Source organism: Mytilus edulis, chromosome 1 (genome assembly GCF_963676685.1).
Source record: "Mytilus edulis chromosome 1, xbMytEdul2.2, whole genome shotgun sequence".
NCBI lineage: Eukaryota > Metazoa > Mollusca > Bivalvia > Mytilida > Mytilidae > Mytilus > Mytilus edulis.
Window position 1 is genome coordinate 9963806 of NC_092344.1, and position 15988 is coordinate 9979793.

At 31.4% G+C, this 15988-nt stretch overlaps 2 protein-coding genes across 5 annotated transcripts in view; one reads left to right on the forward strand and one right to left on the reverse strand.

The window, feature by feature from the left end:
• The window catches only part of LOC139523592 (ciliogenesis and planar polarity effector 1-like), a 52945-nt gene extending 46662 nt beyond the window's left edge, over positions 1–6283 (reverse strand). For 3 of the 4 annotated variants that reach the window (XM_071317752.1, XM_071317726.1, XM_071317743.1), the window contains exons 1-4: positions 6182–6283; positions 2727–2865; positions 1115–1256; positions 161–280 (exon numbers count right to left, since the gene is read on the reverse strand). In XM_071317752.1, the coding sequence (XP_071173853.1) occupies positions 161–280; positions 1115–1256; positions 2727–2807 (343 nt within the window). In that variant the 5' untranslated portion in view covers positions 2808–2865; positions 6182–6283. Of the gene's footprint in view, positions 1–160; positions 281–1114; positions 1257–2370; positions 2468–2726; positions 2866–6181 lie in introns of those variants that run through there. The other variant, XM_071317735.1, reaches the window with a different exon arrangement.
• A 7591-nt stretch (positions 6284–13874) lies between these two features.
• Positions 13875–15524, forward strand: LOC139519170 (uncharacterized). The gene is made up of 3 exons (XM_071311031.1): positions 13875–13983; positions 14388–14536; positions 15140–15524. The coding sequence occupies exons 1-3, from the start codon at positions 13877–13879 to the stop codon at positions 15367–15369; spliced, it is 486 nt and encodes a 161-aa protein (XP_071167132.1). The 5' UTR covers positions 13875–13876; the 3' UTR covers positions 15370–15524.
• Positions 15525–15988: the final 464 nt, after the last annotated feature.

The following is a 15988-nucleotide window of genomic DNA, read 5'->3' on the forward strand; positions in this document are numbered from 1 at the left end:
ATGATTAATGTCAATAAAGTCAAAGTCTCATGAACCCTGCCAGGTATGAAGTTTTTCTAATGGTTCTATTTTAATTCTGAAAATGGAAAATCAATTTATTAGAAAACAGGTTTTGTATCTGTAAATTACATTGCATATGGTTTTCATCACTTAATCTTACCATGAATAAAATCCTCTTCAGAAACAATGCTTTCCAACCCATGGATAGATTTCAAAATATCCTGATCCTTATGCCATATAAAGACTTCACCACTTTTTAAGAAACCAATTACATATCGACCTGAAATATATCCACAATGAGGTTTAAAGAGTAACATAGACAACTGACTTTTTAATACTTTTAAAGTTGTTATCACAATTTAATCTGTCAATATTGTGTTTCACCTAAAAAAATTATACAAAAATGTATTTCTAATATGTTTTTGGAACTGAATATATTTATGATAGAATTATTTTAAAAGACAAATTGGCAATAAAATAATCTTAAAATAAATAATTCAGTATTAACAAAATATTGAAGTGAAAGTTATTCAACATAAAAATCATTGAATATACTATACAATGAAAATTAATTAAATAAAATCTTACAATATTTAACTATCTTCAATCATTTATTTTTAGATTGCATTTGCACAAATGTCAATGTCCTTCAATTATCAACCCTTTTAACTAGGCTTAGTAATTGAATAAAATAGAATTCTGTACAGCAACATTTAGACTCAGAGTCATTTGTCACAGGTGTATAGGTTTTTCATTTGCAACATACCAGAACTCCTTATCTTTATATTAACAATTTGATGTAGGCTTTGCTCATCATTAAAGGCCATAAAGTGATGTTCATAGATTGTCCTTATATGGATAGTTGTCTCACTGGCAATCATGGCACATCTTCACATTTTTATCCTTTTTTTTAAATATAATAATTATCAATTCATGCTACTGTAAAATCAAAACTTTTATAAGTATACTTGTAGATGTATTACAGCGTTCTGCCATATTTAAAAATATACTCAGTCAAATCTAAATGTTCATATGATAAAAATTTCTTAATTGAAGTATTATCTTCATGTAATAAATGCAATGTAAAATTAAATATAAATTTAACTTGACTTACCATTTTTTGTAGTTGTTATGATCTCTGCTTGTTCTAACAAGGGAGATAATTTGTTAATTCTACGTTTGGTATTTCCAGATGGAACGTATAAAACACTGAGCCGATGTGATTTATTATCCAGTAAAAGGAGGCTTTCTTTTTCCTAAAATATATTTAAAAAATACATTATAATATCTTAAAAATATAATCTTAATGTAATACTTTAAGACAGGGGACAGTAAAAGCATAGCTGATTTTAGTGGTGTCAGTTAAAAAAAAATATGATCAGTCTTACTGCTAACATCCAGGGATGGATTTTTTTGTGCAACACTTGTCCTTGGATTACACAGCTATCTGTAGTGCCAGTTATCTCAGGTTATGCACAAAATGCTGATTTAATTTGATTTAATTATATTTCATAGAACTTTAAACTGTAAAACTGTCTGTCACTGTCTGGAAAAAAAAAGTTTTTTGTTTCTGTCTTGTTTCGATTGATTGACCATTGTTCCAACATGTTCGAACTGCGTAGACTTCTTTTTCAATCTGCACGTGTGATTTACTGTATTATCTTCTATATAAAATGATTATAAGTGCTCCATATAAAAATAAGGAGATGTGGTAAGATTGTTAATGAGACAACTATTCACCAAAGATTAAATGAAATGTCGGTTCATTTTTTTCTCTGGATGTTGGATATTTCATTTCAATTTGTGCAAATACTTAAAGGCTGACTGTGTTTTACCACAAAGAACTATCAATGTTCTATATGTATGATATGTATATATCTATGTATGTTATTAGTCAATTCATTTCTACATGCCATGAGTCATGACTAATTCTACTTATCTGCTTGTTTTTATAAGATTATATTTCCTTCAAAATTCAAATGCTTTGAATATTAAGTTTTTACAGTAATCTAAGATAAAAATCTGATATGTATTAAGCATTAAGTATAGAAACTACAAAATAAAGTATGAATCGATATATGATACAAACCTCTCCAACCCAAACTATCTTTGGCCATGGTTTTATCTAATACAAACCTCTCCAACCCAACTATCTTTGGCCATGGTTTTATATGATACAAACCTCTCCAACCCAAACTATCTTTGGCCATGGTTTTATATGATACAAACCTCTCCAACCTAAACTATCTTTGGCCATGGTTTTATCTGATACAAACCTCTCCAACCCAAACTATCTCTGGCCATGGTTTTATCTGATACAAACCTCTCCAACCCAAACTATCTTTGGCCATGGTTTTATATGATACAAACCTCTCCGACCCAAACTATCTTTGGCCATGGTTTTATATGATACAAACCTCTCCAACCCAAACTATCTCTGGCCATGGTTTTATCTGATACAAACCTCTCCAACCCAAACTATCTTTGGCCATGGTTTTATATGATACAAACTTGGCCATGGTTTTATATGATACAAACCTCTCCAACCCAAACTATCTTTGGCCATGGTTTTATATGATACAAACCTCTCCGACCCAAACTATCTTTGGCCATGGTTTTATCTGATACAAACCTCTCCGACCCAAACTATCTTTGGCCATGGTTTTATATGATACAAACCTCTCCGACCCAAACTATCTTTGGCCATGGTTTTATATGATACAAACCTCTCCAACCCAAACTATCTTTGGCCATGGTTTTTTCCTCTTGATGTTAGTCGAGGCCAACACCTCTAGCTCAAGCTTCATTTCTTTGCCTTTAGTTACATGTTACTGCCTCACTGACATTTCCATCCTTAATAAAATCCTGAAATACAATCAGGATATTATATCAAAACAAATTGCTACATACACACAAGTTGAAATAAAGGCAAAAAATACATATATACCTGTTACCAGCTGCCTCCTTGTAGAAGAAAACACGGAAGGTTGTAAAATAATTTCACTTTTTTTAATATTTTACATGGACTATACATCATGTACATAATGTACATAATATTGATATAAATGATATATATCATGTATATCTATAGGGAAATAATCTGTACGTTAACATTGCATACTACCAAAATGTATGGACTTAAAAGCATTTAATTAACCAATAATGTCATTAAAATCAACACTTGACCTATTGATGTTACACACGATTACTTTTTGAGATTTGGTTTAACAGATTTTCTCTTGAGAATTTTAAATCTTACATGAATTTTTGTAGTGTACAGAATCTGTTCTAAAACAGTCAGTGTGTGTTGTATTTTTATTTATTTGGTACAAGTGTTTCAAACTGTATACCTAAAAACTAAACATTTTCGTAACCCCGCCGTATGTTTGTGCCTGTCCAAAGTCAGGAGCCTCTGGCCTTTGTTAGTCTTGTATGATTTTTTTATTTAAGTTTCTTGTGTATAATTCAGAGTTTTTATGACGTCCATTATCACTGAACTAGTATAGATATTTGTTTAGGGGTCAGCTGAAGGACGCCTCCGGGTGCGGGAGTTTCTCGCTGCATTGAAGACCTATTGGTGACCTTCTGCTGTTGTCTATATATTCTATGGCAGTCGGGTTGTTGTCTCTTTGACACATTTCCACTCTCAATTCTATTTCTGTAATATTTTAAGACGTTTGTGGTTTCTATCTTAAAATTAATGCCAGTGGTCGACTTAAACATGTTAAAAGTAAAAAAATAGAGAAGACCTGATTATTTGCCTGAGATTACCCTGAGCTCGCTCTTAGTAACTAAGAAAATTCGTTATTCTGTATTCAAAAGAATTTATTTCTAATAACCATTACTTTGTTCGCCTGTGATACTTTAAAGGTAAAGGAAGGGATATGCCTGAGTTATAAAGAAACTGCATTACAGCCAAACAAGAAGGTTACAGGTAATGTGATGTGACTGTTTATTCTATTACAAATACAATATTTGGCAAGGAACTTAGAAAGTTAGCATTTCCTATCTTTAAATTATTTATCAATGTATGTAATTATATTCAATTTTGTCATGTTTGTAGATATGGCTTTAAATAAAAATGTTAATTTAAATCTAACCATTAATTGGTTGAAATAAATGCTCTTAATAAACTTTCTGATTGTTCATTATGACAATTATTCTGATTTGTTCATTTTTAATTTTGTCAAAAATAGTTTTCCCCAACACTAAAAGATTCTATAGATTACCTTATTCTACTTCTTCTATTTCTACCCGTAATCAGATAACAGCTACAATCAACAAACTGAAATGCTTGCAATGACTTCAAGGCGCATACAGACCCCTCCCCTTCCCCATGTCGTTTGAATTTAATTCAGTTTTGTCAGAGAGACTTTAAAAGCCTTGACTGATGGTGTCAATAAAACCCCTTGAGGGAGAGTGTTAACGTTCCAATCAATGAAAAGAAATAATATTTCCAGTATTCACTTAATGATGCATATTTTTTAGCAGTTGTTTAGGTTGTATAAGACAACCTTCCTTTGTCACTGCAACTTTAATATTTATAATTTTGAACAGCATGGTGCATCTTGTATCTTTTTGCTTTTTTCCCAGAGATCTCCATTCTAGGTGGTTGAATTAGTTTACCTTTAGAATGTGACTACAATTTAATACAATACACCTTATCGCTATTTGTCCACATTACTGGACATCACACAGGTTCCCATAAAATTTTGACGTCATAATACAAAATATCTGACGCCACAATGGAAAAGTGATTGTTGTATGACGTCAATAGTTCAAAAGGGACAGATTCTCGGGTCAGCCGGGAATAGTGATAAGGCATAAATATAAAAACAAATTACCTTTATTTAAGACTAATAGCAATAAACAGATTAAAACATTATATAATAGGGCTCTTCACGGTTAGTTCTGCCATATTGGATAGGGGGCAGATTTTCATAATGGAGGTAAAAATGGTGTAAAAAATACAGGAAAACATCATTAAAACAGAGCAGTTGCTTGGAAACATACATAGGATTTCCCATACTTTCATACTTTTTCCACCTCTTTCAAAAAATCTGCCGCCTATCCAATATGGCTGAACTAACCATGAAGAGCCCTATTATATAACATTTTAATCTGTTTTCATACCAAGCTCAAACGTATTCATGTGAATCCTATTTTTAATAGTATAAATATAAATGCTTTTAGTCATCGGTATGCTGTTGGTTTTCTGAAACCGAAGAAGCTTATATAATATGTGTTGTACTTATATGATGTACCAGTCCGGGAAAACCACGAAAAATTTCGGCACATGTCGGACATGTAAGACTAGTCCAAATAATTATGACGTCTGGCAAGGCTATTTTAATTTTTTTTCTGGGACGCGCAGACGTCAGAATTATTTGGACTAATGTCAGACCGACGCAGATTTGTTTCCCCTCCGAAAATCGGTGCTATCCCCTTAAGGGCATACGATACAGTTACAGGGAATGTAATGACGTTGCTAACGTAAAATGTTATTTTCGCAACGTCAAACTCTGACATCTCGGGAAAAGATGCATTTTTCGACTGATTTTTATCATTCAAACTGATTTAATTTGAAAACGAGTGCATGGACCCCTATTTTTTAAAACACCAATTTGTTTCATTTTGAAAGGAGATTATGTGACCCAAATTTTATAAAACTGTAAATAGCGCAATTTTTTTAATTTTGGTAAACATGCAGCAAAAAATGACGTTTTTTCCTCTATTCATGAACATTTGATAAATATAGAGTTATTTCGGAATAAAAATTGCATAATTTTTATGATACTTATAAAATACAGAAATTACCGATTATTTAACAAAAACCATTTTGTGTTTATCTTTTAAAACAAAAAAGTTATGTCTTTCTTTCGGAAAAGAAAATACGGACACAAATCTTAATTTTGAGCAAATATACAAAATTTCGAACTCATTTTACTCAAAAAGTAGCACATGAAGGTATATTTTTTATTACATATTTGATTTAATGAGGTAAAAAATAGCCTATATGCAAATTTTCATCAACTTGTAAATACAAGTTCAATACTGTATCGTATGCCCTTAAAACAAAGCTTAAATTTTCTGACTCCTAGTTATTTTACAGGAATAATAGACACTTAGTTCATTAACTAAATTATTGCAAACTATTATGAGTGTTAAAGAATAAACATACAGTGCAAATCTTGTCAGTGCTTGTTTTGAATCACCGCTGTAAACAAAGGGTAGATAACCCAGATCTCAGTCATGGTGCTAAAACCTTGGCATCGACCCCGCCGGTATACCATTCATGTCGATCAAAAGCTCTGTTAAGTTTCTGTTGTGTTTTCTGTTGTAAACTATGCATACTTAAGATAAAACTATAATATAGATATATATATTTATATAAATATAATAAAAATGTTTACTTTATTTGATTATATTCTTCTGTCGATGGGCGACCTACATTTGCGCGGATTTTAAAATGACACGCATTACATTTGCGCGGAGAAAATGGTATAACGTTTGCGTGAATTTACCTGTAGTTTACCTGAGTTTTATTTTTACCTGAAATGTCTTTTTCAATTATTGTTTTAAACATAAATTGGCCCCGATCATCATGACCACATCTTGTTATTTCATATATTGATACACATATATTAATATACAAGTCTGTATATATATTAGTTTATATGACTCTGACCCATGTTTGATACGTTTTGATTTCTTCATTGGACACAGCCTTCAAAATTCAAATTGCTGGTGTTGGGAATTTTGACACGCTGGTAACGTAATTTTTTACTAAGTAGTCGGCAAATTAGTTGCAATTTTCATTCAAAAGCAAAGCAAAAACTAAATGAACTTAGTTTCCTACGTATCAATGCATCTATGCATCAATGATAGAATACAATTGATAAAAGAATTTTCCTATTTAATTAAATGGTCGTTTGGTAAATCTGAATGCAAATATATTTGCTGCAGCTCATTTAAAGCCTTCTTCTCTAATGAGAAAGGTTAATATGCTAGATATACTTACTGGAGGTGTGATACGATGATTGAAGCTGTTCATTTTCTCCTTGATAATATTTATTTACGTTTCGGCAGCAATGTTTATCGACAGGTTGTAGGTATCCTTATGGGCACTAACTGCGCCCCTTTAATAGCAGACTTGTTTTTGTACTGTAACGAATCACAGTTTATGACTAAACTCAGAAAAGATCCGTCAAAATTAAATTTAATTGATAAATTCAACAACACTTATCGTAACCTTGATGATATTTTTTGGTAAAATAATCAAGAATTTTCCCAATATACTGCTGAAATTTACCCCAAGGAACTTACTTTAAATAAATCAAATTTAAACGGTAATAACTGTCCTTTCCCAAATTTAGATATTTCGGTTTTAAACAGAAAACTCCACACTGAAATTTACGAAAAAAGGGACGATTTTTCGTTCCCTATTGTTAATTTTTCATTTTTAGATGGTGGTGTTCCTTTGGCACCATCTTACGGTGTTTATATTTCATAGCTATTTCGCTATGCCCGTGTTTGTTGTGACGTTTTTGATTTTAACGAACGTAATCTATGTATTACTGGTAAATAAGTTTGCTTTTAATTTACTGATAACAAAATCAATATTTATACCAATAAAAACAATATTCAATGATCTTATTACAGTGTTGAATTGGTAACCTCGGCAATCAATAATGAAAATCCAGAGACAAAACAATAATACTAGCTAATCATACATTTACTTGGATGGGGAATTGTCTCATTGGCACCCATATTACATCTTCTTATATCTATATACATATTATTTTATCATTAGTTTTATCACCCATAGTGCCCTGTACTATAAGGGCGGATTTGTTACAGTATAAGTATTGCTACAAGACAAACTGACATGCAATATTAAACATGAGTTCGATGATTAAGTAGATTGAAACTTTCAGCATATAAACCTTTGTTAAAAAAATCAACATATAAACATGTATTACAGAAAGCAGAGACTACTATAACTCATGAGTTAAAGCAGTCTTAGAAGAAAATAACTGCATAATATATATATACCGGTGAATAAAAACATACTGAAAACCAACAATATGGATTCCAATTGGAACACATGCCATTGAACACACAAAAAATAATGTAAGAATTCAATGCTTCTATATATAAGTTTATTGTGATGTAAAAGTATTGAACAAAGTGCAATATGTAGCGCTTCAATATAAAAATGTGTGCACCGGATGAACGCTTATAAATATAAACATGTTAAAGTATCAAAAGAAACATTCAATTCCTCAAATGACATTTTTATTGTACAACCAGGGAATTCTAAGTTATATCAAGCTTTTCGTATAATATATATAACTTGCCATGTCAAAGACAAAGGTTGTGAATAGTACGATGAAACTAACTATGAAATATGTCTTCAATTTTTAATTTCCTAAATGACAAAAAAAAATGACGAAAAAGAACCAATGAGGAGGTTGCAGTTACTTTGGACACACACGTGACCAAGTAGCGGAGTAAAATTGGTTCATTTTACCAAAACCTTCCAACTTTTTTTCGATGAGTGAAGTAACGTACGTAATATACATAAAAAAAACTTACAATGAACACACTGAGAAAACACTGAATTTTAAACACCTGATAAAAGATCACAAAACACAAATGCAATTAAAACGACAATGACCATTATAGTATCAAAGAATGCTCGCAGTTATTGCAAGCTGGCTAAAAGTATAAGATCGTGCTTTCCGTCCTACACTCTAACATCAGTGATTGCACTTCAGTTTGATTTCATACAACTTCGTGCATAATAAATAAAAGATACGATCTCAGCAATGGCAGAATTAAACAAAAATGTTAAAAAAGATGTGAACTTGTTCAAAATATATACTGTGACAATGGACTCAGAGACTAATTCAGTGGATAAAGTAAGTTCATGTCTGTCAAATTATAGTTTATTCAGTTAAATAGTTTCATACTTTCATATCGGGGCCTTTGATTTCCGAATATGAATTATGTGTTTTCTCATTGTTAAAGGCCGTACGTTTGTCTTTATTTGCTGACATCCACTTCGTTGGAACTTTGGTGTATAGTTGACTCATTTGAAAGCATATCACATCTCCTTATTTTTGTATTCATTAACACATTGAAGCAAGATCTGGAGGTTGCAGTATGAAAGCATGCATTTACCGCGGTCTGTTTTGCTTAAATGATGTACGTCACGTCACGTGCATCATTTAAGCAAAACAGACAGAAATAATTATTATATTCCTGTTCTGATTTATGATGAAATAAACATACACTCTAAAAATGTGTTTAGGGCCTAAACATAAACCTTTACATGTTACTTTAAGCGGATTTGTAAACACGTTCCTATCCTATATACGGTTCTTCTCCTAAATATGTTAAGGAAAGTGTTACTACAGTGACATGCTCAAAAATGTTTAACCCTATATATGTTTAACCCGAAAACGTGTTGATGATAAACATGTTTGTGTACTGCTTCTTTGTTGTGTGGTTCTACTCGCCATTACTGACGTCCTGAAAATGCATGAAATATTTGCCACTGGACGTTAATCAACCAAATATCAATCCTCGCCTTTCCATGATGAGCACACAATTATTTGTAATAGTCTTTCAAATTCTACATGTAAAAAGAAAGTGGCTGGTACCTTTATAAAACCCTCTATTATTTGCTCATTGTTGAAGGCCTTATTCCAACCTTGAAAGTAAAGAACAGCGATAACATGTTTCTCCTTCTTATTCTTATACATGTATATTCGTGTATATTAAACATGCACGTATTTTCTATTCAAGCAAAAGTAAATGATTTCTCACAAAATAAGTAAACGAGTATATTGTGTGAAAAATTTACCACAAACCAGTTATCTCTGCAGATTTCTAAAACTGCATGTTAAAAATATAAGGAGATGTGGTCTAATTGCGAATAAGGCAACTATTGAAAAAAGACCAAAGGTGGAAGATGTAAACAGCTCATTCAACGTTGAAAACATTTTACCATGTAAACAGTAGGAACCAATTCAGATGCAACATATTCATAAAACTAAGTTGTGTGCATTTCAGATAATTTTTAATTGAAGTTTCCTTTAAATCAAATAAACATATTCTGGAACATACATAACATAAAACGTATCTTAAAATCCATTTGAATTCATTTGGGATAAATCTGTATACAAGTGGTTGTTTCAGTCACTAACAAATTAATGTGCTAGCCTTCTTACAATATGTATACAAGTGCAGGGATTATTGTTGTTCGGGTGAGGAGGCTTCATTCAATACAAATCATAACAAAAGGACACCAAGGAACTGAAAGGAATTTAACCAAAAGATGACAAATATTTAATTGTAAAAAGGGCAAATCTTCGAAGATTTACTTAAATTCACAATATTTCAATTTTCAATATTTCAAAAGCTGTCATATGGTATTTCTTACCGAGGTCTTAGCATGACCACCATCATTACGTATTGTGCGCATTGACGTACACATTGACGACTGGACACAATGGTTCACACAACACAATCCCGGTCCACAGTTTTTTTTCTCACCGTGGTTAGTGTTCAAATATAAATCATATTAATATTTTTGAATTGTTTGTTTTTATTTGAATATGAAAGATAAAGTAAAGGGACAAAAACCCAACGACACAGTGAATAAATTTCCTATTTCGAGTGAGTAATGGATCCCCAACGACCAGTGGCAAATGTTTCATGCATATTCAGGGCGACTTTTTGCCACTTTTCTACTCTCCTCTTCGGAAATTGCCGCTTGATATAAGCTAGCTAAGACAGGCTTTCTAAAATTATAAACTACTGGGGTTATTACTTCCAGGTGAGACTCTCGTTCTGAATATGCATGAAATATTTGCCACTGGACGTTAAGGAACCATCAATCAATCAATCCAGGTGAAACTTACAGGAAAGTAAAGTAAAGTCAGTTTAAATTAAATCTAAAGGTATTTCAAATATCTCTTAATTTATGGATATCCTTAATTCGAAGTTCTGATACATTTTTGGAGTTCCTTAAATATAACAGTTTGCATGGACCAAAACAGCGCCTCAATAATACGTATTTTTCGTTATCAATGTTCTTGTTCGATATGTCTTCAATTTTTTTTTAATTTATTTATTAAAGTTCTAAAGTTGAACTTTTTAAAGCTATTTTTTTTTTTTGACATGTCCTCAGAGTCTTAATTGGTATCTGTTTAGAGCAATTTGATATCATAATTTGTTTGTTTAATGTCCACCTGATCATCTGTCGTTTTTATTTGCCGTTTTACAATCAGTAAACTTCACTACCTAAGATTTGGCAGTTTTACTTCCATGTTAATTAGCATGTTATTTTAAAACTGCCAAGAAGTGATAATTAGAACGCAGGTGAAAAGGGGATTAATGGTCATGTGACGTTAATAAAATATTCAAATTATCCAATAACACTTGAGTAATTTTCAGTGGATGCTATTTTTATATATTCCACGTGGTGAAGAATATACATCATTCGCAACTCGGAATTAACAGTAATCTAAAGTTGAAACAATAATATAGCAAGTGCATTAACATGGAAATAGCAATTAAAACTTTGTAAGTACTTTTTTTCTAATACGAATTTCGTGCTATTTTTGAAATATCATATTGTTTGAATTATTTACATGATCTGATTTATATAATTATTTTCCGTCAAAATTGCATTTAATTTCTTTTCTTAATTTTAAACTGCCCCTTTCAATTCAGATTATATTTTTTTTCGTATTATTTATGTTTATTTAATTTTTTATTCACAGGTTCATGGTATATTCTATATGTTCAATTGTGCATGGATTTTCAGGTAAGAATTTTAAATTAATTTTAGGTTTTCACATTTTTTATAGTAAGCAATCTCTTTTTGGTGACAATTCTACAGAGAACTCATTAAACGAAACAGATTGTCCTTTCTTTAAACATTCTTGTGCTTACATTTTTGTCGAAATATTTTTGAAAGGTGACAGCTATAAATCATAAAGTTTGCTAAATTAGTTGTTTTACAAACTGTGGTTTTATAAAGTGTGTAAGAATTAAGGACTATTGTTGGACCCTATCTCGTTTTCTCGTTAACGGATTAACTTTTATTGTACAAAGGATTATCCTTTATTCGTATTAATCCAACGAACACCCAAATCAAATAAAAACCCTTGTTTATAGCGCACTAGTTAATAATCTTTATTACCAATAAATTAATCCCTTTTTATCACCCATGTCAAACATTTTGTTAGAGATAATTTTGAAGAAAGCACGGTTGCTAGAATAGTAAAGGTGTTGTTTGGGAAGGGAAAGGAAACACTCCTCGATTAGGCGATAATATTTCATCAAAATTATTCTTTTGATAGGAAAGTTTGCTTTTGTTTGCGACTTGTAGGAAATTAGCGTGTCTGGAGTACAGCGTGTTCCTCAATTACTCACGGAGAATGGATATTACCTGATAAAATAATTGTTAAGATTAGATACTTCGTAGGGAAGATATCGACATTATTAGAATGCATAATAGTATTCCCATCAAGTAAAAAACGTACAAAAGGGGTGTCCATTCATAAAGGATTTTTGAAAAAGTTGTTAATATGTTCTTTTATAAATGTAGTTCGCCTCTAAGTTTCATTCAACATTATTTCCAATCTAATGACGATCTTATAAGTTATAAAAAAAACAAGTTATTTTTCAATTGAAATAGTGCACTGCGCGATTTAAAGTTATCTTTCATTTGTTAAATGTTTCATCTGATAACATGATGATAATGAAATCATAGGTTGTGTGAAAAATACAATATAGATATAAATGAATCAATTGCAAAATAATTTAACATTAAAAAAAGTTTATTTATACCTTTCGGAATTTCGGTCGAATATTTTTTCTGTGCCATAAAAATGAGAAATTGTCATTATCAATCAGAATGCTAGACAATGCTTTAATTTAATACTCTGTACTCTCCTGTAAATTCAATTCATTTTTACGTTACTATACAAGAAGACAATTCAACTTTATTTTGGGTTTTTATATTTATCAATATTGTCTTTTAATTCTTTATCCTTAATGTTTGTGTAAACAAATAGATTTCAGATTAAGTAATATCATTGAATCAACAGATATAAAACGGATAATAACGTTTGGCATGTCCTTCTCAAATTTAAACAAATGTCAGAAATACCGTACACTTCATAAGTATAGAATTCCGGTTTTTCTTAAACCCTAAATTTAGATGTGTAGCTTCGGATAAAAAAAAAAGTTACTGTCACAATCCATTATTTTTTAGTTTTTAATTTTATTTCAAACGTTAGTATTACTACCGCCATTATGTTTTTGTGTAAAAGTAGTATACCGTCAGTGCTCACGACAGGTGCTTGTCCTGGGAACACTATATCTAACGAGAAATGAATACGATAGAATTTTCAGTATAAAATTGATAATATGTATGTTTCAGGCTTAACGATGTATTCTGTACACTTGAGCTCAGCTGCACATAAGAAAAAAAGTAAAATCACAAAAATATACTGAACTCCAAGAAATAAAATAAAGAAAAAAAAATTCAAGGCAGATTTGTCATATAGTAATACGACTACGAAAATCATTGCTTAAATTTTAAAAATCCTTCCTTCTATTTTTTTTTTATAAATCGATGAGCATTAATATCAACTGGGGTCTAAACTACATAATTGTTTTGACTATATATATAAACAAAACTGTCTTTGATCAAGTTTGTTTTAATTACCGAATTACATGTGAAACTTTATTTTAAAAAATTATAGGCAAAATGTACCGTAAAAAATCATACCCAAACTGTTAATTAATGCTGTGGTAGTATTTTTTCTATAGTTTTTATACTTTCATTTTAGATATGAAAACTATACAAGCTGGATCAAAAGAGAAAAACACTATTCTGAAGCCTGAATGCTGCCAAAACAAAGGAATTTGTATTCTTGGATCTTTCTGTGTCTGTAAGAAGTAAGTATTTTTCGTTTATATATATGAGAGCATTTACACTTTCTTTTCTTTTCTGTAATAATCTGAAATCTTCAGATCATTTGGGTTAAACAAAATTGTAGAAATAACAGTTTCAATTAAAACCTGAACGATTTACTGCTGCTTGTAAAATCCTAGAACTCTGTCTATATTTTACATAGCAATTCGAAGAAAAAAAACTTATACATTAATTTCCATATTAATTTTTAAAGCAATCCGTCAACAAACAATACAATGTGTAAATAAAATATTCCCAAAAAGTTACCACCGTCATGTTTAATTTTTCCCCCGCAATACCAAAAGTTTTGTAACGTACATGTTTCATGTCATATTTTCTATTTTACTTATATTTGAACCAATCATTCTAAACTCCTCGTTTATTTTAGGAATCATTTTGGTCGACATTGTGAGCACAAGATAGAGTTTAAACCTTGTGGACAAATTCTTCATGGATCGTGGATTAAAGCTGACTGTAATCTTTGTAAATGTTTTGATGGGAAGATGTCATGTATACCACGGATTTACGATGGATGTGGTGAGTATTTAATTCATTATTGCTGTTTTCTTAACGTCCAGTTACAAATATTTCATGCAAATTAAGGGGGAAATACCATATTTATTACACGTGGGTGCATGTAGGCAGTAACAAAAATAGCTATCTGATTTCTATAGACCCGGTCAAATTTTTTTCATACGCAACGGTATCCATTAGTAAAATCATAAAGTAAATCTATTTCTGTGAAAGAAATACCAACTTCTTGTGATTCCTGAAAAATAGCAGTCTGTGTGTTGTTTTTGTCACGGTTTTTTTCTTGTACTGTTTACAGCGTGAAAATTTAAAAAATTTCTGTTAGGTTTTGGATAAACGTGGAAGGTCTTTTTTATATTAAAGTTTACAGTGTGTTTTTCTCTCCTTACAAAACAAGACTATCAAGCTGAAAACACCGAAATCTCGGCAAAAATACTATCGGAAGATCTGACTATATGTCCTTGGGTATAGCATTAATAATTGTGATTGGCATTTATGTGTTTCGGAACTGTTCTCTATATATCTACTTAGATTTTATTATTATGCAAACTAAATATAATTTTTTTATGAAACCAAAGACTTGAATCTCTCACTTTTTTGTGTTTACAGACTACGAAAATGAGTTACTGGACGATACGGCTACAACTAAAGACCCATTAACGGCCAAGGACATCAAAGTTCTCAGCAACGATAGAGACTATCAAGATTTAAGAAACGTAGGAGATTACAATATAGAAGATTATTACTATGAAGATGATCACAACTCGTCTATCGGCGTCCATTTTAGTTATCTCCTAACTTGGATTTCAGCCTTCGTCGCAACCTTCATTTTCAAATGAAAAGAATGCTTGAAACGACAATACTGATGAAACAAGAAACTACAGTACTTTCTCGTGAAGTACTATAACATACTACACAGAGGTCCAAGAAGCTCGGGTGCTTTCTCGTGAAGTACTATACCATACTACACAGAGGTCCAAGAAGCTCGGATGCTTTCTCGCGTTTTCGCGAAGAACTATAACATGCTACACAGAGGACCAAGAAGCTCGGATGCATTTTCGTGAAGTACTATAACATGCAACGCAAAGGACCAAGAAGCTTGGATGTTTTTCGTAAAGTACCATAACGTTCTACAAAGGGGGCCTAGAAGCTCGCATGCATTCTTGCTATAGTACTAACGTACTTAACACAGAACCCAAAATCTCGGGCGATTTCTCATGAAGTACTAATACATAGTACACAGAGAATCCAGAAGCTCTGACGCTCTTTCGTGACGAATTGTGGCATAATATATAAAGGGCATAGACGCTCGGAAACTAATGCGCTTTCTTATGAAATACAACTCTCATACATAAAACGAACATTTCGCCTGAGCGAAATCAAATACAAAACTAGAAACTGTGTCTGAAATCTGGTTTACAAAGCTGTTAGTATAAACAGAAGTGGACTTGGAGACGG